Source organism: Acinonyx jubatus, chromosome A2 (genome assembly GCF_027475565.1).
Source record: "Acinonyx jubatus isolate Ajub_Pintada_27869175 chromosome A2, VMU_Ajub_asm_v1.0, whole genome shotgun sequence".
NCBI lineage: Eukaryota > Metazoa > Chordata > Mammalia > Carnivora > Felidae > Acinonyx > Acinonyx jubatus.
Window position 1 is genome coordinate 150,914,995 of NC_069383.1, and position 26,645 is coordinate 150,941,639.

The following is a 26,645-nucleotide window of genomic DNA, read 5'->3' on the forward strand; positions in this document are numbered from 1 at the left end:
TCTTTTGTCTTACTCATCCCAGGACTGCAATCGTACCACGTGGTTACCCTGAGGCAAATTACTTGGCCGGCTAAGTCATGCCCCACCCCCAACCCCCCAACCCCAACCACCCATCTCATCCCAAGACCACAGCGAGCTCCTCTGTCTCAAGACTCACAAAGGGTCTTCTGCCCCAAACTGGGCCTGGACAGTTTTCGCCCCGGAAACAGTAGTTGGTATCGCAGTGACACTAAGGGCCATTGGTGCCCCGAAAGAATCTCCACTTTTGTGAACTTGCTTCGTGGCCTGGAAAGCAAAGTCTCAGAGAAACGGCCTGCCTGATTCAGACGGATGTTCCTCCCACCCTGTGTTCAGAGCAGGTAAAGTCCTGGCTCACCAGACACTGGTCAATCCCACAAGGCTGCCAGACACCTGGCGGGAGCCACAGTGGCCTCATTCTGGAAGCTGGGGGCCCCGCCCCTTTTTCAAATGAAGTGTGCATTCACCCTCTCAGGGTCCCGGTCTCCAGGAGCTCCCCAGGCTCGGCCGGCTGCGTCGGCGGGGCAATCCGCACACTGGCCGGCTTGACGAGTCCATTCATCTCCCCGGCTATTTGCTGAACGCCGACTAGATGTCAAGCACTCTTTTGGGCACCAGGCACATCCAGATCAATAAAGCCGAGACCGCCCCCTCCCTTGGGGGAGCTGACACTTTCACGCTTGAATGAGACCGTGAAGATGTCTGTCTCCAGACCTCTCTTTCCAGAGCATTCTCTTCCACCCCCATGGCTTCCACTCCCGCCAAGCAGATACCTCTCTCCTGGAGACTCCCGTGGCGAAGGCAACCTCTGGGCTAGATGCATCACACGCTCTATCTCACGAATCTTTACAACGCCCTAGAAGGGTGCCCTCTCCTAGACCCAGTGTATGGATGAGGAAACTGAGGCACATATAGACTTGCACATGCTGGTAACTGGCAGGGCCGTATCTGAACCCGTCCGACTGGAGAATCCACACTGGCAGTCAAGGGGATATTGAACTTCACCCATTTAGGTCAGGTTCCTTTTTGGAGTGAATCACTTGGGTCTGCTCTCCCTTAAACATGCCAGAGCACCAGAAAAATCTGTGATGCCTGCCTCAGGACGAGGTTCGGTTACAAGAGACCAGAAGCCCAAAGTCACAGAAGCTTTAGGAAGAGAAGTTCACAATCCCTATCAAAATAACACCAGCATTCTTCACAGAGCTAGAGCAAACAATCCCAAAATGCGTCTGGAACCAGAAAAGACCCCGAATAGCCACAGCAATCCTGAAAAAGAAAACCAAAGCAGGAGGCATCACAATCCCGGACTTCAAGCTATGCTACAAAGTTGTAATCATCAAGACAGTATGGTATTGGCACAAGAACAGACACTCAAATCCATGGAACAGAATAGAGAACCCAGAAATGGACCCACAAACGTATGGCCAACTAATCTTTCACAAAGCAGGAAAGAAAGTCCAGTGGAATAAACACAGTCTCTTCAGCAAGTGGTTCTGGGAAAACTGGACAGCGACATGCAGAACAATGAACCTGGACCACTTTCTTGCACCAGACACAAAAATAAACTCAAAATGGATGAAAGACCTCAATGTAAGACAGGAAGCCATCAAAATCCTCGAGGAGAAAGCAGGCAAAAACCTCTTTGATCTTGCCTGCAGCAATTTCTTACTCAACACGACTCCGGAGGCAAGGGAAACAAAAGCAAAAATGCACTACTGGGACCAAAATAAAAAGCTTCTGCACAGCGAAGGAAACAATCAGCAAAACTAAAAGGCAACCGACAGAATGGGAGAAGATATTTGCAAACGACATGTCAGAATAAGGGTTAGTATCCAAACTCTACAAAGAACTTATCAAAGTCAACACCCCAAAAACAAATAAGGCAGTGAAGAAATGGCCAAAAGACATGAATAGACACTTCTCCCAAGAAGACATCCAGATGGCCAACCAACACATGAGAAAATGCTCAATATCACTCATCATCGGGCAAATACAAATCAAAACCACAGTGAGATACCACCTCCCACCTGTCAGAATGGCTAACATCAGCAACTCAGGCAACAATGAGATGTTGGCGAGGATGTGGAGAAAGAGGATCCCTTTTGCATTGTTGGTGGGAATTCAAGCTGGCACAGCCACTCCAGAAAACTGTATGGAGGTTCCTCAAAAAATTAAAAATTAGCCTATGACTCAGCAATAGCACTACTAGGCATTTATCCACGGGATACAGGTGTGCTGCTTCGAAGGGACACATGCACCCCCATGTTTACAGCAGCACCATCAACAGTAGCCAAAGTATGGAAAGAGCCCACATGTCCATCGATGGATGAATGGATAAAGAAGATGTGGGATACATATACAATGGAGTATTACTCGGCGATCAAAAAGAATGAAATCTTGCCGTTTGCATCTACGTGGATGGAACTGGAGGGTATTATGCTAAGTGAAATTAGTCAGATAAAGATAAATATCATATGACTTCACTCATATGAGGACTTTAAGACACAGAACAGATGAACACAAGGGAAGGGAAGCAAAAGTAATATGAAAACAGGGAGGGGGACAAAACATAAGAGACTCTTAAATACGGAGAACAAACAGAGGGTTGCTGGAGGGGTTGTGGGAGGGGGGATGGGCTAAGTGGGTAAAGGGCACTAAGGAATCTACTCCTGAAATCGTTGTTGCACGATATGCTAACTAACCTGGATGTAAATTTTAAAAATAAATAAATAATTTTTTAAGAAAAAGAAAGAGAACTTTATTCCTCTCTCGTGTCAAAAATCCAGGTCAGTGTCCTGGGCTGGTGTGCCACTCCATGGTGCCGCCTCCTTGTCTCTCACTGTGCAGCTGTATGTGGCTTAGGTGCATCTAGAAAGCACGGGTATGCTGAGGTACGAGGGGTATGCATCTCGGGCAAACACCGGTTTTAAAAATATGTATTTATTTTTGAGGGTGGAGCAGAGAAAGGAAGACAGAGGATTGGAAGCAGGCTCTGTGCTGACAGCGGACAGCGGAGAGCCCGACACGGGGCTCAAACTCACGAACCGTGAGATCACGACCTGAGCCGAAGTCGGACCCCTAACCAACTGAGCCACCCAGGTGCCCCAGTGGCCAACCACCATTATTATTTGAGGATCTCATCCATAAAAGTAACACGCCATTTGACTTCACCCTGTCCGTCTATTCCCTTGAGAGGGACCCCCACCATCCCTGGCCATACGTTTTACAGCCTGACTCCGGCTAGACTCAACTCTGAGCTCCGTAAGCCTGGTGCACATCTGCCTGGGAATTTCTTGCCTCTCCCGCCAGCTGGATCTTGTGTTTTCTGTGTCCATTGGCTAATATACCACAGGAGCTTAGAAAGCTCGAAGGTCACTGTGCAGCCCCTTCCAAGGGCATGTATGTACTCGCCCGGCCATATGTTTTTCTTGAACAATTTGCAAAGGCACATATGTCAACCGCAGAAAAAGTTCTCGCCCACGTCCCCTACATCACGCTTCCCCTTAGGCAATGCGGCGCTGAGTAGCTGTGGACATTTTGGGATCTCGGTAAGGAAAAGTTGAATTGGAGATACATTTAATTGGGGTTTGATGAAAGGCACGTAACTAATTCACAGTCACTTCCCCATACAGTTAAGTCATGACTTACTCTCATGCAGCAGGGGCTTCCAGGAATATGCCCACCCACTTGGCTGACTCAAGGGGTGAGGTGACCAGAAGGGGTAAGGTCAGAGGTGGTGTCCTATTACTCACTTGTCCTACGGTGCCCAACCAGCAGTACGTGGATGGTGCAGGAGGAGCCAAGTTTGACACGTACACAGCCAGAAACCCCTCTGCAGAACACTCTTCCAATTCCCAAAACCACAATTTTAAGCAGAATATTCAGTTCTTATCATCTTATCAAAAAACTAAAAGTTTTTCTTTCGGTCAGAAATAAATGGATTACGGCAGCACTTACAATGATAAGTGTACCATACTACTTTCTTCTCTGTATTTAACAGAAGTCACACAAACATAATTTGTAAGAATTCCTGTATTCGTAGGGCACAGCAGTGTAGGGTTTCTATGAACAGTGAGTATTTCTATGTGAATTCAACCCAATAAATCAAGATGTCATCTTAGCTCATCTGATGTATCTTGTCATGAAGTCCGGCAGTTCCTGAAGAAATTGCACACACATCAAGGAAGCAAAATCATTTGAAGGAACAAATGATATTGAGCTGTACCGATGAGTTTATAAATAAAGATACCATGATATTTGGCCAGATCTTGTTCCCATTTTTTTTCAAGTTTGTAGTTTGTGGGTATTTCTTTCTTCGTTCTAAATAATAGCCATTTTTCACACCTGATTTTGTTTGTAACTCTGTATTTTTTTTCTTAAGGTTATTAAGTTCAGCCCACAAACCTGTATTGATTCATCTGATTTATGCACTTTTTAATTAAAACATTTTTTTTAATGTTTAGTTTTGAGCGAGACAGAGATAGAACATGAGCAGGGGAGGGGCAGAGAGAGGGGGAGACACAGAATCCGAAGCAGATTCCAGGCTCTGAGCTGTCAGCACAGTGCCTGATGTGGGGCTTGAACTCACAAACCCCAAGATCGTGATCTGACCCAAAGTCAGATGCTTAGCCAACTGAGCCACCCAGGTGCCCCTGCATTTCTTCTTTTAATGGAACACATCCTCCAGTATTTTCCTGGCAATACGTGTGTGGGAAGGGATGCCTGGCTGGCTCAGTTGGTAAAGTGTGAGACTCTTGATCTCAGGGTTGTGAGTTGGAGCCCCACATTGGATATAGAGATTACTTAAAAGTAACAAAATCTTTTTTTTTTTAATTTTTTAATGTTTATTTATTTTTGAGAGAGAGAGAGAAACAGAGTATGAGCATGGGAGGGGCAGAGAGAGAGGGAGACACAGAATCTGAAGCAGACTCCAGGCTCTGAGCTGTCAGCATAGAGCCTGACACAGGGCTCAAACTCACGAACCGCAAGATCATGACCTGAGCCAAAGTCAGAGGCTTAACCGACTAAGCCACCCACGTGCCCCCCAAAATAACAAAATCTTTTTAAAAAAGTGTGGGAGTTTGATGTTTGGAATTATTTGTTTGTTTGTTTGTTTGTTTTACTTGTCTTGGATATTGGATATCTAAAAGTGCCCCTTTTCTACCTTATACTCAATTGGTAGTGTAGCTGGGTATAGAATTCTTGATTGGAAGTTATTAAGCCTTCAGCATTTGGAAGGTATTGCTTCACTATCTTCTAGCTTCCAGGGCTGTTGTTGAGAAATCCAAACCCATTTTGATTTCTGTTCCTTTGCATGAGACCAATTTTTTGCCTCTGGAAGGTATAGACTCTTCTTTGTTCATAGGTTTCTATGCCTTGATGTGACCTATTTTATCCATTGTGCTGGACACTCCATGAGTCTTTAAATCTGGAAACTCATATCATACAGGTTGGCGGGATTTCTTGAATTATATCACTGATGATGCTTTCTCTGTCTCATTTGCTCTCTCTCTGAGAAGAGAGGGCATTATTATTATTTGAGAAATTATTCAGATGTTGCATCTCCTATACTGGATCTCTAATTTCTCAACTTTTCTATTTTTTCTCTTTGTCCTTTTGCTTTACTTTCTGGGAAGTCTTCCAACCCTTCTATTTATTTGTTAATATCAACTATCATTTTTTTTTAAATTTCCAAGAACTCTTTTGTGGCTCCCTGAATCTTCATGTTTTATAACATCCCGTTCCTGTTTCATAGACATAATGTTGTCTGCTATCTCTTTAAGGAATTTAGTAATTGTTTTTGTTCTGCTTTGTTTTGCTTTCTTCTCCTTATATAGTCTCTTTCCTCCAAGTTGTTTTTTTGTGTTTGGCTAGTTGGTTGATTCTGCGTCTATCATGTTAGAAGCTCTCCTCAGATGTCTTGAAATCCTAATTGTCTAGTCATATTTAAAAGAGATTAAAAAGCTGAGTTGGTGGAGGTTATCAACTGGGAGCCTCATAATCGTGTTCTGGTTATTCTGTTGATGGGGACGAATGTCCCCATCTTTAGCTCTTTCCTCTTGGGCTGGTCAGATTGCAGGGAAGGGACAGAGAAAGAGGGAGACACAGAATCCGAAGCAGGCTCCGGGGTCTGAGCTGTCAGCACAGAGCCCCATGTGGGGCTTGAACCCATGAACCGTGAGATCATGACCTGAGCTGGAGTCGGACGCTTAACCAACTGAGCCACCCAGGCGCCCCAGGAACAGTCTATTTTTTTTTTAATTTTTTTTAACGTTTATTTTAGTTTTGAGACAGAGAGAAACAAAGCATGAATGGGGGAAGGTCAGAGAGAGAGGGAGACACAGAATCTGAAGCAGGCTCCAGGCTCTGAGCTGTCAGCACAGAGCCCGACGCGGGGCTCGAACTCACAGACCATGAGATCATGACCTGAGCCGAAGATGGACGCTTAACCAGCCACCAGGCGCCCTAGGAACAGTCTATTTTAAAACTCACCCTTCCATCTGTCATTTTTCTCTGGCAATAGACAGTAACCACCTGCATTTCTTTCCAGCTCAGAAATAACAACAGACTCCTTCCATCCAGCACATTTGTAAGACAAAACATTTCCATACCTTGACAATGCTTTGCTCACCTTCCGCTCCAAGAACCAACACATGACATCAGGACATCTTGACTTCCACTATGTAGTTAGGTTGTCACGCAAAGGATACAGAAATGCCTCCCTACTTTCCTCATCTCTGTCTCCTTGCCGCCGCCGCTGCCTCTGTCTGGGACCGTCACTGATCCTTCACATCTGAGAATTTCTGACATCATTTACAGAAAGTCAGTGTCACTATCCCAGGGAAGACAATTCAACAAACTTTAGAGAAAGAAGACAGTAACGACATAACTTGTTCCTTAGGCTTAAACTTGTCGAGCAGCAATTCTGATATTTTGAGTTCAACACACTGCCATTCCAATATTTATTATTATTATTGTCATTATTATATATGGGAGACAATGGTGCTATGGATGCTAGGAAAAGATGTTGGGGTATACATCCCTGCTTAGAATCAGGACACCAGACAAAATCTGCTTTCGCTCTCTGGGTCAGCGTAAACATTTTAAAAGGTTGCTGAGATTTTTCTCAAGATTTCTTCTTCTTGATGGAGTGTCCTCACTCATTCACTGGGGGAGACCCAAGAGCCTCCCTACTTTTCTCATCTTCCTCCCTCCCTCTAAGCCTCAGTTTCCCCACCTGTCTGCCTGATGAGGGAAGTGAACCGGAGGATAAGCTCTGAGGTCCCCACGAGCTCACAGTCCAAGCCCTTCTAGGGAGGGGAAAGGTTGGGTCATGCCCTCAGTCTGGACGTCTCTGCCTCCCCTGTGGACTGTGGGCTCCCGAGGGCTCCTATGGGCTCTTCTCATCCGTGAAGACACAGAAAAGGAAGGGCAGGAAGCTCCTAAGAGATGACTTCTCAGCCCGTTCACAAGGAGAGTAGGGGCTGCAGTGGGAGAGGTTCAGTGCCCCCCAAGAATTAGACAGAAGTTGGGGCCAGACAGTGGGCTGATGCTTTCGCATGTACTCAGGTTTCTGGCCCAGCCCTCCTTGGCTGTTCTGGGTGATCTTGGCCCAGCCTCTGGCGGCCCACAGGCACAGGTAGCCCATGGAGTCATTTTGGTGAACCCCTAGTCTGCCGGCTGAGAGCCCCTGAACTGTCTACTGCTTTTCTCTGTGGCCCTAGACTTGGTGTGTAGCCTACAGGGTGGAAGGGAGAACCTACAGGACCTCGAAAGCCCGATACAGGACGCACACAGGCAGCTGGGAGGAGGCAAGGAGCCCAGCGCCATCGACTTCTACTGCCCAAAGACTGGCTTGAATGCTTCATGCCCAGGTCACACATTTACTGCCCCACACTGTCTCCTCTTGGCCCTTTCCAGCCTCATGCATTCATGCACCCATTCATGCATTCTTCAAAGCAGCTCCGTTTGTCGAAAACCCTTCCTGTGCTGTCGAATCCTGCCTCTGTAGATGACTAACTGCCTTTGGGCAGGTAGCAGAACTCAGCAGTCTGCCCCATGTGCAACGAGGACGGGGGTGCTGCGAGCATTAGACCCTGTGCAGGTGAAGAGCCCGAGGCTGCAGACTCGCAGTTCTGCAAACAGGAACGGCGGCCCGGCTTTAAAGACTTGCGAGCCCAAAGCAGGTAGGAGAGGAGCGAGCCCACGAGAAACCAGGGCTTGGGTGACGCACAAATAGGATTCCCGTGCAAAACAGGGCTCACAAGGGCCTCCCTGTCGCCTGGACAGTGAAAGGAAAGCGGATCGGCCTCTCCAAAGGCGACCTTTGCGCCTGTAGGCACAAAGACTTGAGCACTCTCGGCCTTAGGAGGAAAGACTAGCGCGGGAAAGTGGCAACAAGTCCCGGCACCCTGGGAGGGAGAGGCGGGCGGCTGCGGCAGGAAGGGGAGGAGGAGGAGACAGAGGAGGGGACAGGCCGGCCCAACTCGTGCTCCCCCGCGCAGGGCGGAGCCCGGGCCCGCCCGCCCGCCCGCCCGCAGGTGAGCTAGCCAGGGAGGAGCCGGTGCCAGGCTCAGGCGCCCGCGGCCGCCGCTCCGAGCCACTGGCCACAGCCGCTTTCCCCGCCGAGGCCGAGGCGCCCCGGAGCCATGGCCGGCCAGACCCGCGGGGCCACAATCGCACTGCTGGGGGTCCTGCTGCTCGGCGCCGTGCGCCCGGGAGCTGGTGAGTGCGGTGCGGCGGTAGCGGGTGGCGCTGGGCGGTGGAAGCGGCCGGAGAGCCGGCGCCCGGCGGAGGGTGCGGGGGCGCAGAAGGAAGCAAGGTGCGGGGGATGCTGAGCCGGGGTGGGGGCGACACAGTCGGGATGCATGGACGGCGCGGGGTCCCCGGGACCGCCCGGCGCCTGGGCGCGCCGCGTCGGGCAAAGTGGCCGTGCCCTCCTGGATTCCGAGCAACCTCGCCCCGGGCGCAGGCCGCGGCACATGGGAGTGTCCCCGAGCTGGGAGCCCGGCGGTCGCGGGGATGAGCCCGGCGCCGACGGCTCAGGAGGAGAAAAGCGCGCGCCCCAGCTGAGGCCCGGGGACCTGCCGCGCATCGGGGGCTTTACCTGAGTGCTTGGGGGGCGCCGGGGCTGGCCGTGGGGAGGGAGCTTTCCTCTCTCGGCCCACCCTCTACCGCCTCACCTGGGGCTGGAAGAAGGGACAAGAAAACAGCGGTTTGGCCCCGGTAGCGCACGGGATCACCCTTTTCCCGGTCCGCACGCCCCATTCTAGCTCTCTCGAAGTTCCGGAAAATTAATTTGAAAATGCAAGCGCCAGGCTGGAGAAGGGTCCCGGCGTTCTTGCCACGCGGGCGGTGAGCTCCCGCCCCTCGTGCCTCAGGGTAGTGTTTGTACTTTGACCCCACGAGGGGGTCGGCGAGGGGAAGTTTCGGAGAGGTGTGTGAATTTCCAGTTGATTCCGTTGTGCGCCGGGACCGCCACCTCCCCGCTGCGGGTGCGCGCTCCTGTGCCTGCGGGCTCTGGAAGTAGATCGAAACGTAGAAATAACCGGGGTTCTTCGTGTAAGAACTTGATTCGAAGCCTTTCCTGAGGCTAGCCCAGGTTTTGTGATTTCTAAAGAGTTATCTGGGAGGCGAGTGGGGTCTTGGATTATTCTTTGGTGCCCCTAAGGGGGCGTTTGTATTCGGCGGGTAGGTAGATTAGGGTAAATTAAGTTAAGGAATAAAACGAAGCGGGTGTGGTGGACTTTGGCGTTCTGGCAACTGCCGTCATTGCAGACCTACAGGAAAGCTTCCTGGTTCCTTTCTCCAACGGCATCAGGTGACATATTACTTACTGTACATTCCCTAGACCATTTTAAGACCACATTTAAAGCCTTGTGCCCGTATGCATATCTCTTGTAATACAAATTTACCGGAAGACTGCATTTTCAAGATTTCCTTTGAAGAAAAAAAAAAAATCCGTCTAAGAATAAAGAGTGATTTCGCGGGTGAAAATGCATGTAAATGTGTGTGAGAGAAAACTGTGTGCCCATCACACTTGGGAGCTATACTGAAACTCGGAGTTGTCTGAGGTGTTTCCGGTTGTCTGTGATAACCAGGAGTCCCCCAGTAAGAATATGGTGTAAATCAAGGCATTACCAATGCCAAGGATGACAGGCTGGCCTGAACGGGCCTCTGTTAACTAACTGATTTCTCCCTTTGGCCTGGAGAGGCTGCCATTTTGGCCTACAGCACTGTCCCTTTCTTCTAGGAAGTTGTTGACTGTCGGAGCGAGCTCTCATGGTTCAGGTATAAATATGGGGAAGCCTAGGGACTTCCCACCTCACTTTCCAAAATCTTCCTGTGGTCTCCGGAATTGGCTGTGTGTGGCCACCTCGCTGGCCTGAACTGGGGGCTGCGTCTTGGAGGTTGGAGCCGTTTCAGAGGACAGCCGCTTTGCCTGACGTCTTGGGGTTGGCCTAACAGGGAGGGGTCTTTGAGAAGTTCCTGGAGTCTGTCCAGAGAAGATGGAAAAAGCCGGAGAGCCCGGCACTGTGGATTTGTTTTTTAAATCCCTGAGCTCTCTTAATGAAGACGGCCTAGTGAACATGAAGTTGGTGTCCCTGCAGAACTGAACTGCAAAGGGAACGTTAATGTCTTGGTGTGATGTGTTGGGGTGAGTGTGGTGTAACCCCCCCGCTCCCCCACTTCCAAGAGTGAAGGACTGGTTAAGTTGGAATCAGAACCGTGGTAAAACCTCGACTTACTGGCTTTTTAAGAATTGCTGAGTGGGGCTCCTGGGCAGCTCGGTTTTTTGAGCCTCCGACTCCGGCTCAGGTCATGATCTCGCGGTTCACGAGTTCAAGGCCCCCCGCGTCGGGCTCTGTGCTGACAGCTCGGAGCCTGGAGCCTGCTTCGGATTCTGTCTCCTTCTCTCTCTGCCCCTCCCCCACTTGCATTCCGTCTCTCTGAAACATAAACAAACATTAAAAAAAATTTTTTTTTTTAAAGAGAATTGCTGAGATACCAGAGTCTGGGTTCGGTGACCCCATTCTTGCCGCCATCGTGTTTGTTTCACCAGAAATGTGAGCAAGCATCAAATGATGTGTTCGCTGACCCCGGATGAGTCTGCGTCTTCGTCATTCTTTGGATTCAAATGAGCAGCTGGTAGCTGTCGTCTGGAATGTGTAACTGGTGTGAGTGATGAGTCTCCCTCACCCCCACAGATTTTCGTGGTTCAGGGTCAGAGAGGGCCACTCTGCTGACCCGGAGGATGTGCCCTGATGCTGGCCCGTCAGCCTCAGGGTTCACCTCAGATGCTGCCATTTTGTCTGTGAAGAATGAACCCTGCCCCCCTTCACGCTCTTCTGGGGGGTTCTCCCGGGCTATCAACGTAGAAGAAGGTCGAAAGCGACAATTAAAATATCTCACGTAGTATATAGTTACTGTAGAAAAATTGGTAATAAATATAACCAAAGTGAAAAAAAAAATAATCTGTAAGCAAAGCACATTGGTCACTTTGGTACAGTCTTATCGTGTGCGTGGGTGCGCCCAAAACCAGACCTGGGACCATCCATCGTATGGCTTTAACCAGCCCCCCACAGGTGGACATTTAGGCGTCTTCCCACTTTTCCTGCTAAAAAAAACAGAACGTGTCCAACAGTAGGGGACCGACCGCCTGTGTCCATTTTGATAGGTCTGTTCAGTGAAAAGACATCGAAAGTGACGTGGTGCGGATTCTATAATGACATCAGATGATGTCGTCTCTGTGTTGCCGAGGTTATAAAATAGAAGCTGGATTGTCCCATTTTGATGTATCCGAGCATGAGTTCTTGTTGGCTAAATCGCTCTGCACACTTCCTTGACGATCCTGTCCGACTGAAACTCTGGGAATAGAATTGCTGGCATGGAGAGTAGAGAAAATGCTCAGGCTTTGGAGACATCCCGCCTTGTGGCCCTCTGGAGAGCTCGTCCTGTGGCCCTGGTGTACGTTCGGGCCAGCGTGTGCCGGTCCCTGGTTCCCACACTATCAGGCTGTCCTCATAGATGTCAGTGACATCTATGGAAGAAGAAGCCTTTTCCTCCCTCTAGTGCAGCAAGCTGGGTCTGAACGGTGTTGATGGATGTTCGAGAATCTTAGGAGCACCCCAGCTAAGCGATTATGTTGCTGAAACACACACACACACACACACACACACACACACACACGCAACAGAATGGAGCCCCTTGACTTATAACACAAGCCTCACCTGCGGGTTTGGACGGGGGCGAGGGTGGGGTTTGCTGGTCAGGATTCATGATTGCGGTCAAGGTGGGTGGGGCAGCGGGGGAGGTCAGGACCCCTGCTAGGGAAGACCCATGGCTAAGGCTGTCCACCTGAGTGATGAAGAACAGTTCATACCCTTTAATTATCATTCTAAGTGATAAAAATTCTCCCACAAATTATTTCAAACCACTTCCTACAGCCTTGTAATTAGCCCGTCACCTTCTCCCAGGCAGCTGGCAACGTTCTAGACAATCGGGCCGGGAGAGCCAGGTTTCCTACCTCACCCCTTTGTAGCCTTGGGTTTGTGTTTCAGGACATCATTTTTAAAAATCACTAACCACTGCTTGTAATAGCGAACACGTACTGCTCTGCGGCAGCCGCCCTTCTGAGTGTTTTATGTGCCAGCATCTCCCGTTTACCGTCAGTGATGTTTTCTTTAAAACCACACGTGCTGCATAAACACACTAACCGATGCCCTGCGTCTCACGATTTCACACGGGAGACATGGTAACAACCCCCACCCCCATTTGGAAATATGGCATTTCCAAAAGCCATATATACACAGGGGAACCGGGGGGGCTCAGTCAGTTAAGCGTCCAGCTTCGGCTCAGGTCATGATCTCGCAGTTCATGAGTTCGAGCCCCCCCATCGGGCTCTGTGCTGACAGCTCAGAGCCTGGAGCCTGCTTTGGGTTCTGTGTCTTCCTCGCTCTCTGCCCCTCCCCTGCTCACACTCTCTCTCTCTCTCAAAAAATAAACATGAAAAAAATTTTTTTTCATGTTTAAAACAAAACACTGAGTGTTGTGTTCATATTTGTTCTGGGGATGTGTATGTGCTTTTAATACTCAAACAGTTTAAAGACTGTGCTTCGAAACACCTGTACCTGGTAACAAAAATTCCAGTTGTACAAAAGGGTACGTGGGAAGAAGTATGTCCCCTTCCACCTCTGACCCCGGGCTTTCGCCCAGAAGCAGCCACGGTTTCTTGTGCATTGTTCCTGAGCAATTCTACGCAAGCACAACCTCATAAATGTACGTATGTCCCTTCTTTACACAGCCAGACCATAACCATGGTACATGGTATGGGATGTATCTCATATGCTTCTGGAGTTTGCTCACTTAGCAACCCATCTTGTTGCTTGCTCCATATCAGAACATACGGGGGCTGCCGTTCTTTTCGACGGCCACGTAATATTCCTGGCCGTGGGCACGCCGTGTGGTGTCACCAGCCTCTTACTGCTGGGTTGTTTCCAGTCTTTTGTTTTTAAAATTGTTTTTTAATGTGTATGTATTTTTGAGAGAGAGAGAGAGAGAGACAGATCATGAGTCGGGGAGGGGCAGAGAGAGAGGGAGACACAGAATGGGAAGCAGGCTCCAGGCTCCGAGCTGTCAGCACAGAGCCCGACGCGGGGCTCGAACTCACGGACCGTGAGATCATGACCTGAGCCGAAGTCGGACGCTCAACCGACTGAGCCACCCAGGCGCCCCCAGTCTTTTGTTTTTATAGAGAGCTTCAGTTGCCATATTTGCAGTTGTCTTTTTTAGGAATATAGACCAGTGTGTCTGTGGGTGCACTCCCCAGAGGAGGGAATTACTGGGTCAAAGAGTTTGTACAGAAAGTGTCAGGGAACAAATGGAGGAAAGTGAGTCACAGAAGTGAGGCAACTCCCCCAAGGTCACAGCTAATAAGCGGGGGTGCCATCCGTGAACCTGGGCAGACTCGTTTCAGAGCCCAGGCTCTGTCCCTCCCCGCACTGCCGTATTCTCCTTCCTTCCCTCCTTCCTTCCTTCCTTCCTTCCTTCCTTCCTTCCTTCCTTCCTTCCAGGTGTAACTAACCCTAAGTTTTAGTCAGAGAAATGGTTTGAACTTCCTTTTAAATATTGACTTTTGATGACGTGCTCAAGAAGACTTGAGGACAGGCATGGGCCCTGGGAGCTCCTCCCGGGTCTACGTCGAGTGGCACTGCGTCACGTTCGTTCTTGCTGACTTTGACATCGGCGAGTCTAGCGGTGTCAGACTAAGCCGCAAACCCAACCGTGTGCGATGGCTCACACACGACAGGTGTTTATTTCTTGCTCAGATGAGACCCCCAAACAGGGGATCTCCTCCAAGCAGTGATGAGGACCCATCATTGACTTCCTGGCTCTGCTGCCTTCAGCATGTGTCCTGTCCTCCGTGCTCATCCACGTCACGCTGACAGAAGGAAGAAGAGTGCAGAGGGGCTCCCGTGGGAGTCTTGACGCCTGAGCACGGAAGCCGTTTCACATCCTTTGTGTGGCCGTTCTCTTGGCTCCAGATCAGTGGCCTGGCCCCATCCCGGTGGAAGGGAGACCGGAATGTCGTCTAGATGGGACCCCGGAAGAAGTTAGCGTTGTGCAGTTGGCAAGACCGTGGGCAAAGTGGGGAGCACCCCATTTAAGAGTGAGGACGCGTGGCTGTAAGCTCAAGTCTTATCGACAGCGAGCTTTATGACTTGGGAGAGTCGCCTCGCCTCTCTGGGCCTCGCCTTTCGGGTCTTTGACATAGGGGCTTGGACCATGCAGAGGAAGTACCAGCCCTAATCTTTTATGCCAAAGCTGATCTGTGGACCTGCTGGAGACCCCTGAGCTGAGGGAACAGCTCAGGCAGGTTCGTATCCAACCCCCGTGAAGTTTCTGGCTAGAACTGTGCCTGGCACGTAGCTAACATTGAATAACTTGCGTGTGGAATGAACAGATAGGTACTCCGGGTCAGCCATCAAAGCGAGTCTTTTTAGGAGGGAATGAGCACAGAGGAGTTAGAGGACTTCTGGGCCACCCGGGTGGCCCGGTCGGTTGGGTGTCCGACGTCAGCTCGGGTCATGATCTCACGGTTCCTGAGATCAAGCCCCGAGTCGGGCTCTGTGCTGACAGACATAATCTCTGCTTCAGGTTCTGTGTCTCCCTCCCTCTCTGCCCTTCCCCCGCCCACTCTGTCTCTCTCGTGTGCTCTCTCAAAAATAAATAAAAAACATTAAAAAAAAATTTTAAAGAAGTGAGATGACTTCTTTAAGTCACACTGTTGGAAGGGGCTGAGGACCAGAAGTGCTAACTCCCAGATCTTCTGGCTCCAGCTCTGATGCAAATCAGACAGAAGAAGAAGAGGAGGGAAGCTGGGTCCTGAAAGTAGAAAAAAGAGACTGTGGATGGGCAGAGGGAACCACAGCTCTCTGTGTCCCTGCAGGAGGTGGGGGAGACCTCCCTGGTATCCGGCCGGGGTCTCTACCTCAGGCCAGGACCTGGGGTCTTCACTAAGTCTCTGCTGATCCCCCAAAAACGTGTGCTCAGGAGGCAGCAGATGGGGGTGTGGGTGGGTCCGCAGGAATGCAATCCCGCTTCTGGAAACCTTCAAGGGAATCGCCAGGAAACGACGAGGACTTGCTTGTGATACAATGAAGGAAGCAGGGAGTAAAGTCATGTGTGTGCAGGGCGACTCGTGTCAGCTTGCTGTCCTTCTGTCTGTATCTCATAGGAGCTCAGGAAAAAAGACTGGAAGGACATCCCACCAAAAGGGTCTGGCCTCTTGGGGTGGCTCAGCAGAGTCCTCTTGTACAAAGGACAGTTCGTCGGTAGCAGTAAGGACGGTGACAAGGACTCTATGTTATCCCACGTGTTCTCCCCATTTGACCCACCATTGCCCCACCGTCTCCTAACCGGGTTGGTTTGGTTTGATTTTCTCTACATAGCGATGCTGAATTTGCAAGAGGAGACAATAGAATATTAGAGTTGGCCGTCACTTCACAAACTTGTAGGAAATTAGAGGTTCTTTCTTCAGGTACCGGACTTAAAAAATAATATGCATGTCTCAGTTCTCTCTCGAGTGGAGCCCAAGAGAAGGGCACCACTGGAAACCTCTCTGGTCTGACTTTGCCAGGGAGGGGCCGCCCTCTTGGACCAGCTGCCCATCCTGCCAGATGGACACACAGCTCACGACCCTGAGGCCATTAAACACCTCGCTGCAGCGTGTGAACGTGTGTAAGTAACAAATTTGGAAACATCTTGCCAGAATAAATTAAAACTGGCCCATAAGCACAGACGATATAGCTTTCTTTTTTTTTTTTTTTTTAATTTGCTTTTTTAATGTTTATTTTGGAGAAAGAGAGAGACAGCCAGAGCGCAAGCGGGAGGAGGGGCAGAGAGGGGGACACAGAATGGGAAGCAGGCTCCAGGCTCCGAGCTGTCAGCCCAGAGCCCGACGCGGGGCTCGAACTCACGAACCGCGAGATCGTGACCTGAGCCGAAGTCGGACGCTCGACCGACGGAGCCACCCAGGCGCCCCAGCGTAGCTTTCTTGAAGCTGTAAGTGAAGTGCGGATACTTCTGACCCTCGGTGACAGAAGATCAGAGGCTTCAGGGTGCCCTGATTCCACCACCTGCTAACTAGACAACCTGGGCTGGTCACTTAGCCTCCCTAGGAGTGTGTCCTCAGTTCCAAACGAGGACACCGCAGCCCTTCGTGGGTGGGTCGCATGGAATCACGGCTGTAAACCCCTCAGCACTAAGGTCGGGCCTGAAACGAATTCCTCGGTGAAGAATTGCCATTTTCTTCGATAACTTGAGCCGAGCCCAGGAAGAACTTGGAGATTTGCAGCAGGAGGCAGTCTGGACCAAACTGCCAGGGCAGAGTCTGCCCTGGGTCGCTCGTGGGAGACAATTGACATTGTTCTCGGGCTTCTGCTACTACCACACAGTGCTTTGGATACTCCCCCAGTGCAGTTGACTTTGGGCACGTGTGAAGGCATCTTGGGAGAAGTTCCTAGAAGAGAAGCTGCTGGATTAAAAACTGCAACAAGTTGGGGCACCAGGGTGGCTTAGTTGGGGAACCTGATTTCGGCTCAGGTCGTGAGCCAGTTGTGAGATCGAGCCCGACGTCGAGTGTAAAGCCTGCTTGGGATTCTCTCTCTCTCTCTCTCTCTCTCTCTCTCAAAATAAATAAGCATTTTTTTTTAACTGCAAGAAGTTGTCCTCAATGATACTAGCACAAGTTTTTAAAAACCGTTTGCAAGTGAACACAGACACGCATGCACACACACACACACACACACACACACACTTCCTGTTAACCAGGGAACTGACCAGACCAGTTTTCTATGACTTCAATGCCAGGCCCAGTTATTCTGAGACATGAATGTGAACACCCCAGGAGGCTTCTGAGGATTACAGCTGTTCTCGTGAGCAGGTGTCATACTCCAAGACTGGGCTGGAGGGTGCCAGGCCACAAAAGCCGAGTTGGACCCCTGCCTTTAATCCTCTCCGAGAGATGGAGGATTGCTCAACTGGCCCAGAAGTTGCTGACAATCTTATCAGGCACTTCAGCCTTGGGCTAAACCTGTCGGGAGCAAGTTCTCAACTTGTCAGAACACAGAAGATGTTTTTCAAATTGTGAACGGTGCTGGGTCGTCTTGCGGAAGCCCGTCACAACCCAGTGTAGCCGAACCCCTGGCATTAACATCTCCCAGCCTCCCTGGTCTCTCCCCGTGTGGGGAGTACAGCCCAAGTCGTGACCAGGAACCTGGGACCCGGGGAAGGCGTACCCCACCAGCGCCTTGAAACCCTAGATAAGCATGGTTTGCTCCTTGTGCTGGTGGTTGGAGACTGGAAACAACCCAAACATCCATCATTAGAAGCCTGGTTAAATAAATGATGGCAAATCCCAGCAGTGGATGCTACGCACCCATATAAGGTCACTGGGTAGCTCTCGGTGTACTGATGGGGAGTGACCCCCAAGATATATTATGGAGAGGAAAACATACGGTTCAGAACAGTGAATAAAGCATGTTGCCTTTTGGCAAAAGGAAATGAAATAACATAAAATAGGGGTGGCATATAGATGTACACTTGCGTATTCACAGATTTCCTGTACAAGGACATGCCAACCAGTGTCAGGGGTTGCCCCTGGCAAGAACACCAGGTTCAAGATAAGAGTGAGACTTTTTACCAGTCAAAACTCATTTTTGTTTGTTTGTTTTTTTACCTTGTGCTTTGTGTATTATTTAATTTAAATGTAAACCATATTTTTCAGCTTTATGAAGATACACAGAGGCACCTGAGTGGCTCAGTCAGCTAAGGGTCCAACTCTTGGTTTAGGCTCAGGTTGTGATCTCACCGTTCATGAGTTCGAGCCCTGCATCAGGCTCTGGGCTGACAGCTCAGAGGCTGGAGCCTGCTTCGGATTCTGTATCTCCCTCTCTCTGCTTCCCCCCCGCCCCCCACCGCCGCCGGCCACTGCACCCCTGCTCGTGCTCTGTCTCTCAAAAATAAACATTAAAAAAATTGAAATTAAAAAAGTAGTTTTAAATTAAGAAAACATCCAAAGGCAGGTAACGGGTATAGCAATCAATAGTTCTGCTTTGTTAAAACACAGATATCATGAATGTAGATACTGTCTTCAAAAAGTCTACAGTTGCTTCCTGCAGGAATTTGGTTGTGGAGAAATATTAAGTCACTAGGAATTGGGGAACTGATGACCAAAGCTGCCTTCTCCACTTGGAGCGACATTTCTAGAAGAGGAAATTGCTACACTTCCCTCCTGTCTGCTTTTAGAGCATAGCACTGAGCAGGCCTAGAGAATTTGATTTCTGCCTAGAAAATCTTTGAAAGTTCCAGTCTAATCTTAGGCCATTTGGTAATAAACCCCATCCATCCACAGATCTTGGAGGCCCCCTGTGCTAGACGGTGGACATTCAGAGGTAGGAACCACCAGTCCTTTGCTCCCCAGGGACTCATCATACAGAAGGGATTCAAACATGGGAACTAGGGGCTACAAATTGGTGGCCTAGAGGTCTTGGCCCAGTTCTGTTGGATGTGTTTTGGAAAAAAAGCTGACTTACAAAGTATTCAGTGAAGCATGCACCCTCTGTTTCAGCAAAGACGCTGTGTTGGCTTTTCTTGTTTACGTTGCTTGCCTGGGTCCCCGAAAGCAGGAGTCTGAGACACTGTCCAATGTGATAACTACTCTTCAAAGATATATATGTATAAAAACCACAGTAAAAGTACGGGATGGAGAATAGCTTTCATAGACAGGAAAAGAGAAGGCAGAAGACAAGGTGTTCTCCTGGTGTCTGAGGTCTGTGGGCCATCACAGGAAACCATGAGGCTGGCCCTGGAGTGAAAGTGTGGCTCTGTCATTCGTTTCCAGTAATCCCACTGTGTTGTCAAGCGATGGATATTAAGGAGTGCACTTGCGGGGCGCCTGGGTGGCTCAGTCGGTTGGGCGTCCGACTTCGGCTCAGGTCATGATCTCGCGGTCCGTGAGTTCGAGCCCCGCGTCAGGCTCTGTGCTGACAGCTCGGAGCCTGGAGCCTGCTTCGGATTCTGTGTCTCCCTCTCTCTCTGCCCCTCCCCTGCTCATGCTCTGTCTCTCTGTGTCTCAAAAATAAATAAAACATTTTTAAAAAAGGAGTGCACTTGCTGTGATGAGCACCGGCTGTTGTATAGAATTGTTGGATCACTACGTTGTACACCTGAAACTAATATTACACTGTATGTTAACTCACTGGAATTTATTTATTTTTTTTCGGTTTATTTATTTATTTATTTTGAAGGGGGGAGTGGGAGGGGCAGAGAGAGGTGAGAGAGAGAGAGAGAGAATCCCAAGCAGGCTCCACTCTGTCAGTGCAGAGTCCGCCGACGCGGGGCTTGATGTCACGACCGCGAGATCGTGACCTGAGCTGAAATCAAGAGTCAGACACTTAACCAACTGAGCCACCCAGGCACCCCTGGAATTTATTTTTATTTTTATTTTTATTTTCAATGTTTATTTATTTTTGGGACAGAGAGAGACAGAGCATGAACGGGGGAGGGGCAGAGAGAGAGGGGGACACAGAATCGGAAACAGGCTCCAGGCTCTGAGCCATCAGCCCAGAGCCTGACGCGGGGCTCGAACTCACGGACCGCGAGATCGTGACCTGGCTGAAGTCGGACGCTCAACTGACTGCGCCACCCAGGCACCCCTGGAATTTATTTTTTTTAATGTTTGTGTATTTTTGAGAGAGAGAGAATGCACGCATGCAGGCTGGGGAGAGACAGACAATCCAAAGCAGGCTCCGTGCTGTCAGCACAGAGCCTGAATGCAGGGCTCAGACTCACGACCCGTGAGATCGTGACCTGAGCCGAAATCAAATGCTTAACCGGCCGAGCCACCCAGGCGGCCCGGTTAACTAACTGGAATTTAAATTAAAACTTTAAAAAAAGAGTGATCCTTCAAAGTGTGATTTACAACTGGAGACCAGCTATAGGAGCAAAACCGAATGCAGTTAAATGAAGATTAAATGCCTCATCGCTCTGGGATTTTATCTGGATTTGTTCCCATCTCCCCCCCCCCCCACCCCTTCCTTCCTTGGAAATAGCACTTAGCAGTAGGACCAACTCCAGATGTAAGGAATATGGCTCATGAAAAGGGAAGTGCTCTTAACCACAGTCTCTCCCTCCTTTTCAGTGCTAACCATCTGCCTCTTTTCTTCCACCTGCCGACACGATGTGCTTGGGAACCAGGCTCCTCAAAAGCCTCATCTCAACATTCATGGTCCTTCAACCTTGTTTTTTACGTGCCTGAATGTTTAGCGTAATTATCTTAAGATCGCTGGCTAGTCCCCTACTGGCCAGTATGACCATCCTTGTTGATGTAACTCTTTGCGTGATGGCGGGGCCCCTATAATATCCATTCTTACTGATTTAAGACCTTCCGTGCCAATATCTTCCATACCATCCACCCTCATGGACGTAACACCTTCCGTAGCAACAGTTCGTGTTGGCATAGTACCTTCCCGTAACGACCTTCCTCATTGGTGAGACACCTTCGGTGGTGGTTGACCTTGTTGACATAACACCTTCCAGAATCACCATCCAGAATCACCTCTGTAACGTATTCCAGAACGATCCTCCCTGTGGACGTAACACCTCCTGCACTAGCCCCCGTTGGGGAGGAAAGCACGCGTCTGTCTGGCCCCAAAGATTTCCTGCAGTGTGCAGCCTTTCTTTGCTGGCCAGTTTTACTCTGGCCCTACCCGGCCTACCAGAGGAATCGCTTCATTGACCTGGCCTGTAGTCGTTTGAGAGCGCTTCATTCAGAGACTTGTTCTCCAAGTCAGGCTGTGTGGATTGCTCTGCACTAGGGCAGAGGGCAGGGTGGATATTCAGAGCGGGTGTCGGGAAAGCAAACACACACACTTCTCTCTGTGTTGGTGGTGTTGAGTGCTACAGACGGAAGCAGGTCCCTCTGACTGCTGCCCCCTCTCTAACGGGGGTGGGGGTGGGGGCAGACGCTTGGGCCCAGGCTGCCCAGCAGCCCGTGACCTTGAGGGTGGACGTCTTGAAGTAGCAGCCGTGCGTGGGCTTTGCCGTCAGGCAGTCCCGGGTTTGAATCTCAGGCATGCATCTTCCCACCTGTGAATGTGAACAGTTTACCTAAAGGATACCTACAGGAAGTATCTGGCACATAGCAGGTGCCAAACGGATGGGGTGGTAAATTACTGCCGTCATTCCCAGAAGCCACCTCCGTTTGGCCAGCCCTACACAGCCTAACGCCCCTGGGCTCTTGGGGTATGAAAGCCAGGCTTCCCGCCGGATCTGTCCCTGATTTCTGGTTGGCATCTGAGGACCCTCTTCTTGCTCTGGCTCTGCCCACAAGACCAGGTGAGATGAGCAGCCGCGAGCCCTCTTGACCACAGCGCCCCCTTGCCTCTGACCCACCCTCCCTGTCACCTTCTAGCTTCTGGATACTAACGTTTTACGGTGAATACAATGTGTTTAGACATCCTCACTGATGTACCCTTCCATCAAAGCTGTCCACTTGGCATCACATCATAACGGCAGCTCAGCTCAGAAGGGAAGGTTCCGCGCCCTAGACAATACCGTATACTTATCCAAACCCCTTTCCTTGAGCAGCTCAGCATGTCCTGCCTGGTACCCTATCTGGTTACAAGTTCTACACGGGTTTTCTACTGCCACATAACAAATTGTCACAAACTTAGTGGCCTATGACAAAGTCCAGATAAGATGTGGACGGCTTCTTGGCTCAGTCTCACTAGGCTAAAATCAAGATGTTGGCCAGGCTGTGTTCTTATCTAGAGCCCGGCTCCTCTTCTGCGTTCACACGGTTGTAGCAGAATTCAGTGCTTTGTGGAGGGTAAGTCCAAGGAACTCCCGCTCACAGCAATTAGAGGCCACTCAAACTTCCCACCATGTGGCCCCCTCCGTGTTCAAAACCACCTACAGAGAATCTACCTCTAGGCGAATTCCTTTTTCTCCAGGAAAAGCCCAAACCCTTCTAGGGGTTCAACTGATTAGGTCAGGCCCACCAGGATAAAGTTGACCTGGCCCTACATCAGTTAATCACATGAATGATATGCCTTGATATTTGGAGTCCTTTCCACACTCAAGGGGAGGAGTACCTACAGGTCACGGGGTCTCTGGGGTCACCTTGAGATTCTGCCTACCACAAGGTTCAGAGGCTCAGGGGCTCGGTCCCGTCTGTGTGGATGGAAGTGATATTCTTTGCACTTACACATGTGGTCTCACTGCGGTACTTGTAGAAGTCCCATGTGGTTCATGTTTGTGGCCAAATATTACAGATGAGAAATCTGCAGTTTAATGAGGTAAGATGGGGGGCGCCCGGGTGGCTCAGTCGGTTAAGCAAGACTTTGGCTCAGGTCATGACTTCACAGCTCGTGAGTTCAGGCCCCACGTCGGGCTCTGTGCTGACAGCTCAGAGCCTGAAGCCTGCTTCGGATTCTGTCTCTCCCTCTCTCTCTGCCCCTCCCCTGCTTGCACTCTGTCTCTCTCTCAAAAATAAACATTAAAAAAATAAAATAAAATAAAATAAGGAGGTAAGGTGGCTTGTCCAAAGCGGCCCAGCCAAGCGTGGCCCCAGTGATGACCGCAGAGACTGGGCTCATGAGGCAGGGAGGGTTACTCACATCAGACTGAGGGGCAGAGGTCAAGACTCTAGTGGCCCCCAGCACAGGTCAGGCCCAAATAGAACCTTCTCTCCTGCTGCCCCTCCCAGCTCCCTCATGACGGACCTGCTAAGCTGCAGGCCAACCTAAATCAAAGACGGATTTTTTTTTTTAAGTTTATTTATTTATTTCTGAGAGAGAGAATCCCAAGCAGGCTCCACTAGCATGGAGCCCGATGCAGGGCTCAAACCCACAAACCCTGAGTCATGACCTGAGCCGAAACCAAGAGCCCGACGCTCAACCCACTGAGCCCCCCAGGCGCCCCTCAAAGGTGGATGTTTCCATAATGAGGCATTTCCCTGCTGCCTCCCTACCCCCATCTCTTCACGTTATCTTTGAGGGACAGTGAATAATAAGATGGAAAGAGGCTGATATAACCTTCTGGACAAGCCCATTTTAAACGAAACTCACTTGAAGATTAACCAGCGCGTGGCTTCTGTTCGGACAAGTAAGAGCGTCTTCATGGATATTGTTGCTAATCGGCGAGGAATGCGGGCCTGTCAGAACACTGGTCACCGTAGCCCGTCGTTGGGCCTGCGGCACCGGGAAGGTCAGGGTCGCTGAGTGCGGGTGGCTAGCAGGCTGAGGGACGCTCTGACCGGCCGCGTTTCAGAGAAATGCTCCTGCTTCTTTCTTTCATAACCTTTTCCCATCTTCTGAGTCTTCCAGTTCATTGACACCGTTTTTCGGTTCAGAGAAAACTTCCTCCCCCTTCTCGCAAAGCGAATATCGTGTGTAGCTATGAGTTTGAGCCTGTGTCCTTTTGCTCACTCTTGGGTTGTTACTCAAATCAGCGGTCAGCGATGCTCAGGTTGAAAAGCAAAGCCCGCCTACCACGTGACGCTCGGTGAGATGAGCGAGACGCAAAAGGACAAATAGTGAGTGTCCCCCTCCCACTTATGCGAGGTCCTTAGAGGAGTCAAATCCATAGAGACAGAAAGATCAGTGGGTGCCAGGGGCTGGGGGAGGGGAACGGGGAGTTAGTGTCCAATGGGGACAGAGTTTCGGTTTGGGAAGATGGAAATATTCTGGAGATGGATGGCGGGGGTGGTTTCACAATAACGTGAATATATAGACTTAATGCCACTGAATTGTACCCTTTAATGTGATTAATCAGGGGCGCCTGGGTGGCTCAGCCGGTTAAGCGTCCGACTTCGGCTCAGGTCGTGATCTCGCGGTTCGTGGGTTTGAGCCCCGCGTCGGGCTCTGTGCGGACAGCTCAGAGCCTGGAACCTGCTTCAGATTCTGTGTCTCCCTCTTTCTCTGCCCCTCCCCTGCTTACACTCTGTCTCTCTCTCTCTCTCTCTCTCTCAAAAATAAGTAAACATTAAAAATTTTTTTAAATGGCTACCATGGTAAAGTTTCTGTTATGCTTACTTTACTACAATTTTAAAAAGGGGGAGAAAAAGTGTGTGGGATTTATTCATGGGTAGCAGAAGGATGAATACTCTTTTCCCAGAATTTTCAAAGTTTATTTATTTATCCTCAGAGACGGGAGAGAGAGAGAGAGAGAGAGCACGAGCGGGGGAGGTGCAGAGGGAGAGGGACAGAGAGAGAATCCTAAACAGGCTTGGCATTGTTAGCAAAGAGCCCGACGTGGGGCTCGAACACCCAAACCGCGAGATCCTGACCTGAGCTGAACCCAGGAGTCGGACACTTAACCGACTGCACCACCCAGGTGTCCCGTTTTCCATTTTCTTTCTTATTTTTTTACCACAATGAAGAAAAAAGAGTGGAGCACACGTTACGATCCCCAGGCTTGCTTGGTAAATGTACCGATGGATGTATCTGCTTCTAACGGTGGCCTTAGAGGAAATCTTGGACACACCCCACAGCATCCCCCCTTCCACAAGCCTAATTCGCTACGCTCCTGGTTGTGTGGACAAGACCCTGTGCCCAGCACCCTGCGGTCACAAAAAGGGACTCAGGAGGGTTTAGTGCACGCCTGGAAGGATAGAGCGGGGAGGGGGGAGGGGGGTTGAGTCTCTCATCAGAGCACGTTCCAAACAGTTAGCTATTGTTTCTCTGAATTTTCAAAACTGTTTTATTGAGGCACACACGAGGATACGTAAATCTTAAGTATACAGCTTGATACATTTTCCAGATGTATATACACTTATACATACACATTTATACGTGTGTGTATGCCCTACCAGCACCCCAGAATTTTCCTCTTCCCCCTTCCTACTTAATACCTGTCCCCCGGGCATTCGCTGTTCTGACTTATGCCAGCATAGGTTGGCTTTGTCTTCTGGAACTTGATATGACCGGAATCATATACTATGTAGTCTTTTGTGTGTGGATTCTTGTTTAACCATCTTGCTGCTCACTTTGTGTTTTGTTTTGTTACTGTTTATTTATCTTTGGGAGAGAAAGAGACAGAGCACCAGCAGGGGAGGGGCAGAGAGATCATGACCTGAGCCGAAGTCGTACGCTTAACCGACTGAGCCACCCAGGTGCCCCTGGTTTGTTTTGTTTTGTTTTGTTGTTTTAATTGTTTAATGTTTATTTATTTTTGAGAGAGAGAGCATGAGCGGGGGAGGGCAGAGAGAGAGAGAGAGACACACACACACACACACACACACACAGAATTCAAAGCAGGCTCCAGGCTCTGAGCTGTCCACACAGGACCCGATGCAGGGCTCGAACTCGTGAACCGCGAGATTGTTTTGGTTTAAAGTCTATTTATTTATTTTGAGATAGAGAGACTGGGAGTTGGGGAGGGGCAGAGAGAGGCAGAGAGAATCCCAAACAGGCTCCACACTGCCAGCACAGAGCCCGACATGGGGCTCGAACTCACGAACCGTGAGATCGTGACCTGAGCCGACACCAAGAGTCGGCCGCTCAACCCCAACAGCTAATCCCTGGTGGTTAGGTGGGGCCAGTCGAACAAAGTACTTTAGGGCGGGAACACCGAAGAAATTGGAGATTCAGCAACTTGTAAACATTTAGCAGTTGGGAAAAGGGAACTATGGGCCTCCTGTCCTGAATATGTCCGTGAGCAGACATACAGATGCGTTTTAGAATCTGCTTCTTTGATTCTTCCCCATCCATCCTTTGATCCTTATTGACTTTCACAGTCGTGCTAGCTCACACTTCAGGGTCTGACAGAAGGAATCTTTTTAACATTTCATAAAATGGAAATGTGGTTCAAACTGGCCTTATGGCATTGGAACATACCATCATGAATTATTTACAGAGGTTATAAGCTGAGCGTGTTACTTAATTCTGCAATTCCCATGTTCACGGTCTGTTATCATTTTCCTCCCTCTGTGGCCCTCTTTGAAATCATTCCTTCACCCAGTGCACTTTGACTCAATCTGGAGTTAAATGTGAAAGTCCATGTTTTGGGTTGGCAAGAAGCCTTAAAATGGCCATAGTCCCAGAGCGATTTATACATAGATGTGT

General features: G+C 49.8%; 1 protein-coding gene across 3 annotated transcripts in view; it reads left to right on the forward strand.

The window, feature by feature from the left end:
• Nucleotides 1-8,544: 8,544 nt before the first annotated feature.
• Nucleotides 8,545-26,645, forward strand: part of CDCP1 (CUB domain containing protein 1) — a 70,241-nt gene continuing 52,140 nt past the window's right edge. For all 3 annotated transcript variants that reach the window (XR_008297177.1, XR_008297176.1, XM_027038515.2), the window contains exon 1: nt 8,545-8,742. Coding sequence is in view for 1 of the 3 variants with exons in the window: in XM_027038515.2 (XP_026894316.1) it covers nt 8,667-8,742 (76 nt within the window). In the remaining 2 variants the exon portion in view is untranslated. The remainder of the gene's footprint in view (nt 8,743-26,645) is intronic.